A 5,489-nucleotide genomic window follows, 5' to 3' on the forward strand; every position below is an offset into this window, starting at 1 on the left:
AGTGATTGACAGGTTAACCCTTTTCCCCAGGCTGGTTTCACTGGTCCCACTGTTCAGGTCTCAGATTCTCCACATTCCAGGCAGTCGCTGGTCCCTTTATTACTTCCCATCTTCTTAGCCAAGCAATGAACCCATTGTGGAGAGTCTGGGGGCTGGGCAGGGATCGGAGACCCTTCATGTGGATATCCATCTCCCCCCACACACTCTTCCATTGAAAGTTTTCTTCTTCTTCTCCTTCTTTCCCCTGCCACCCACTGCCCCCCGGGTACTTCACACGTGTCAGAGGTTGGCCTGGTGCCTCCATGGGGAGTGGCATGTTAATACCTCTGGGCCAGCGCTTCTGCCTGCCATTCTGCACTCTGCCTCCAGCTTCTGAGCAACCATGGACAGGATTTTCTCTGGCTTCTTGCTCTCTGTGCTACTTCTCTTCCAGAACCACGGAGTTTATGGGGCTCCACCTCAGCCAAGAGGTAAGCAAAATGGTCCATTCATTTGCAATCCCACCTTTGCATACCCAAGTCAGCCTGCACCAGGAAAACGTGAATGCAACTGGGGAAAAGGAAAGAGAAAGAAAACAAGCAGGTTGTGGGACTTTATAAAGAATCTTTTTCAACTCTCTTACAGAGGCATCCAAGTCCTTAGGTTTGTGCTGCTTTCTCAGCTTGTTTCAAACAGAGGGCTGGTTCAGTTCATTTTTAATAGACCCTTTAGTATAGCTTCAGCAGCTGGTCCAGTGCCAGGGGAGACACAGTCATTAAATTAAAGCAGCTTCCCCATGCCCCCTAAAGAGAATTTTCTTGTACTTCCAAGATGTTCCTCAAAGGGCTTCTTTTGCTTGACAATTAAAAGAGAAAACTGGAGTCCCTAGCTATAGTTAACCTGCCTGCGTAGAGAAGAAAGGCCTAGTTCCTGAGGTTTGGTCCTAATGAAGCTTCTACTCAATCTCCACTTGAATAAAATTGCCATAAATTCTTCTCTACTTTTATTTTATTCAAGTGAATAGATTTTGCCTGAACAAGAATAATGGAATTTAGCTCAGTACTACTGCAGGCAAGCTTCCCAAGGAGTAACCATTTTTCTTTAGGGATGCCCAATGTATAGTTTTGATGTCTGTAAAGCTCCATTCTCAATTAGAACCAGCAAATTCAGAATAGAAAATGGAAGAAAAATGCTGACCATGAGAAGATTTATAGCATGGTAAGGAAAACAAGCCCTTAACTCCTCTGGTAGGGACAGCACGATGCCATTGGCAATAGTGTGTATCCAACCTGTGGAACTCACTGTAGGAAGAGTTGCTGAAGACAGATTTTTTTCCTGGGTCTCTTTTTCTGTGACCCATCTGTAATGCTTTTTTTGTACAGATCACAGTAACAACAAATGTAATGTGGCTGCATGCTTCAGAGCATATACTTCCTTAGAGAGAGGAAATTTTCCCCCAGACTGCCGGGTTGCTTGGGAATGCCTTGTGACAAATACTAGATAGTGCTGCAGGCGGGAGAATAGATTATGTGGACTAAGCAGGAAACTAGACTGGTTGTCCAAACCACAAAAGTTGTAGTGTAACCAAGTGCTGTTTCCATTATTGAAATCCTTTAATTTTGACTTACTAATACCTTTTCTACTTCTTTTGATTAATGCAGAAACATACTTCTATGTTCCTATTCCATTCCTGGTTTAGCTTAATCCAGGTAGACTAAATTAATTTGGAAAAAAAAAGTCATTTTAAATTTGGAATAAGAATATCCGTACATGTTGTTACTCAGTTGCAGCTCATTCCTGAATAGCTGTTCCTATAGAAATCCATTTACAGACAAGGGCTAAGGCTAGGTAGTCATCTATATATAAGTATAGGTAAACACATTCAAATTTCATGAGAAGAGATGCACAATGTTATATTGAGCCACAGCTTAAAAGTTATATTGCAAAACTTTTATTGACTTGAGCAGTCCTTAGACCAGATTTGAATGCATTGGCACCATATTTCCTTATGTCTAGTAGCTGTTGATAAAATAGACTCCAGTGGATGGGTCACTGAAAAAGGACTTAGGCAACCTAACTTGCATTCCTTGCTCTAGCATCAGTTAAAGACTTTATAATCTGGGGCTTCTCTGTTCCTGTTTCCCTGCCTGTAAAATAGATATAATGAAAACTTTGTAAAGTGCTTTACAATCAAGGTATTAAAATCCCATGGACACTTGACTCTGTGTTGAGATTTTTCACTGTCAATAAAGAATGATGGAAATGAGCTGAAACCAACCCATTAAGATCAGCAGATCTGTTTTAGCGGCAACCACATTGTATAATAGGCTAACTGCTTCCTGAATCACTTTTCTACACACTATTTTGTTTAGAGATACTGTACATTTTTTGGAAGTCAGAGATTTATTCAGCCCTAGATTCTCTCAGGAAATTAACCTTATGGTATTTCTTCATAGATATGTAAAAGGATAGTTATTTTCATCTACCTAAAGGACTGAAAGTTCAGTTGGATTTTAAGGATGGCTAACTGTAATATTAATGTTTTAATTTCAAACTTGCAGGCCAAAAAATGTACATATACAAAACTGTTCACAGATCTCCTCTCCCACCTGCATTTTACAAAATCTATAATTTCCTTCCGTGTGAAAATCAAAGATTAACAGAGCATTTGCTAAAATCAGAGAGGCAGGGAAGGTAGCTGGAAAAGAATAAAACAACAGCATACAGTAGAGCTTACTGAAAAATAGGAACATTTATTTTAAAAGCCATAAAAATATGGATGCTTTCTAGTCTTTGCCTCAATTTACAAATGTGGATGAAGCCTGTCATCTAAACTGTTGTTTTTGCAAATCTTGTCCTTTTTCTCAACAATATTTTTCTGTACATTGATTTTTGGTAACAGCCAGCCATGATCTTACAATGGACTCACGGAAGTTAAATGGAAGATATGTAGTCTTAGACCAGTTACTTTTACACTCTCCTCAGTTCTCTTCCATTTTGCAGCATTGTTCTATACTGTGAACTCTCTGGTACTTCATCGCTATTATCTATGTTATAACAAAAAGATTGAATTTTGGTGGTTTGAACAGGAGTAGTGGAGTCGGGACTCCTGGGTTCTATGCTCCCTTTTCCTGGAACAACATATAGTTTTCAGGAAATTAATTAATAGCTGTGAGCTCTGTTTATACATCTCCAAGATGGGCAGTGCCTATTAGACAGAGATGCTGTAAGAATGTATTATTTTGGGGGAAGTTTCTGAAGGTCATCTGATACAAGTGCGCATGCCATTCATTTGGTTCACTGCTGCTTTACTTAGTTTTTACACTAATGTGACTTATGTAGAGTAACACTATGGAGCGTCCAGTTCTACAAATGCAAACATTTACTATCCCGCCCTCTCTGTAAAATATCAGTACGTTTTGTCAACCAATAAAAATACTTTCTTTATACCTTACGTTGAAATTAAACAACGAACATTTATAAGAGTTTTTGAATTAAGTCACTGTGTCCCTTTGAGGCAGGCAAATACTATCATACTGATTTGACAGATGGGGAAAGTGAGGCACAGGGAAGTTCAGTATCTTCCCACATAACAAGTCATGAACACAATTGAGTCATCCCAAGTCTCAGTCTCTTACACTGGCCACTAGGGTCCACTCCCCGAGTGCTCCAACAATCCATAAATAGAGTCCGTAAATCCCTATTTCAAGACATTAGACCCCACTTCTTGCCTTTCCACAAGAGCCATAAATACAACTCAAGCATCCTGACTCCCAGTTGTCTTCTATAATCCATAGTAACCTGCTCCCTTCTTCCTTTCAAGTCCCTGGAATATAATTAATCAGTGCTGAGCCAACACCCTGCCTCTCTAATCCCACAATGCATCTCTGTTTTTGAGAGACTCATTGTCCTTGACTTTTCTTCATCTTTCTCTTCCCTCTTTTCTTTTGCAGGCACCCTGTGTAGGACAAGACCCACAGACCTGGTGTTCATCATAGACAGCTCTCGAAGTGTGCGCCCAAATGAATTTGAGAAGGTCAAAGTCTTCATGTCCCAAGTAATTGAGGCCCTGGATGTTGGTCTCAATGCCACTCGGGTGGGTGTAATCAATTATGCCAGCGCGGTCAAGAGCGAGTTTTCCCTCAAGACCTACCAGACCAAAGCCAGCCTGTTGCAAGCAGTCCGCAAGATCGAGCCTCTCTCCACAGGAACCATGACTGGCTTGGCTATCCAGTATGCCATAAATAGGGCATTTAGTGACTCAGAAGGGGCCAGAGTGCGGTCTCCTGGTATTAATAAGGTAAGTGCGCTATATGTTCATCTCTAATGATGGAAGGATTCAAGGAAATTGTCCCTACCGTACCCTGTTCTCCTGTCTCGTTTCACACTATACCTTTGAAAATGGCTTCCAAGAAGTGTTGCAATTAAAGTTGCCCACTCAAAAGTCATCCTACCCCTTTCCTCCATATCCCATGAATAGCCTATCTGGACTGTCAACAGTGTAGTCACCTTGGGGCAGGGATCGCCTCTTGCTGTGCATATGTCAGGGGTTTGTTGGATTGAGACTCTAAATACTGCTGGGGCAGAGAGCACTTCCATATAGGTAACAGCAGCAACTTGCACTTTCCCCCCATCCTTTCCGTGTTGTGCTAGAAGTGATTCAAAACTAGCCCCTGCAAAATAGGGCTACTTCTGAATGCAGATATAAAGTGAAGCATGAGTAAACTTCCCTTGGTTGATTTTCTCTGGCCCAGAGAGCACATAACTGCTCCTTTCTCCTGCCTCATGGTAATTCCTTAGTTCCTGCTATTCTGAAGTGTTCAAATCAACAATCTCTCTGTGCTTAACGAGCTTGCAATCAGTCTGCTTTATTCTGTGTCTGTTTTTTAAGGCTGTGCATAAGAACAACAGAGTGGTCCAGCACCCCACCCAGCCTGTTCATCTGGGTCCCCTGAATTATCCTGATACTCCACGCATTACCTCTGTATTCAGCTGAGTGTTGCCAGACCTCAGCTCCATGAGAATCAGCAGGGAAATGCTCCCTTCAGTTTGTGCGGAAAGCTTGTTGTATTAACAGCTTGTGTTATAACTAACCATAGGTGATGGCACTTCCTAGGCCCTTGTGCCCAAAGCTGGCTGCTTTGCCTCTCTCTAGCAAGATGGGAGCAGAAAAATAAGCAAAGGCTTCATGCAAGCAGCAGATGCTTCCCTCCCAACTGGGCAGGGAACCAGCTGCTTGAAGTGGGAAGGTTTTGATTTTTTTTTTCTTAACTATAAATTTTTTTGGAACATCACACCTTTTCCTTTCCCCTCAACTGCTAGCAAAGGAATAGGTAAGCCACCGCTGTGAAGCTGTGTACAAAATGACGGGGTTGAAGCAGCCGCAAGCAACAAAAACTTGAGAGAGACCTAAAATACATACTGATAAATATGGGAATTGAGACACTAAGACATTAAAGTCAGGATTTTCAAAAGCATTCAGTATTTAGATCTAATTCCCCTCCTGCTGA

The 5,489-nt window shown here is 41.6% G+C and overlaps 1 protein-coding gene across 1 annotated transcript in view; it reads left to right on the top strand.

Annotated features, from left to right (window-relative positions):
* The first annotated feature begins 373 nt into the window (after nucleotides 1-373).
* The window catches only part of MATN1 (matrilin 1), a 37,858-nt gene continuing 32,742 nt past the window's right edge, over nucleotides 374-5,489 (top strand). The window contains exons 1-2 of the mRNA XM_006021870.2: nucleotides 374-470; nucleotides 3,933-4,279. Of these exons, the coding sequence (XP_006021932.1) occupies nucleotides 383-470; nucleotides 3,933-4,279 (435 nt within the window). The 5' untranslated portion in view covers nucleotides 374-382. The remainder of the gene's footprint in view (nucleotides 471-3,932; nucleotides 4,280-5,489) is intronic.

The sequence above is a fragment of the Alligator sinensis genome, unplaced genomic scaffold, assembly GCF_000455745.1.
Source record: "Alligator sinensis unplaced genomic scaffold, ASM45574v1 scaffold883_1, whole genome shotgun sequence".
In the NCBI taxonomy this organism is placed as follows: Eukaryota; Metazoa; Chordata; order Crocodylia; family Alligatoridae; genus Alligator; species Alligator sinensis.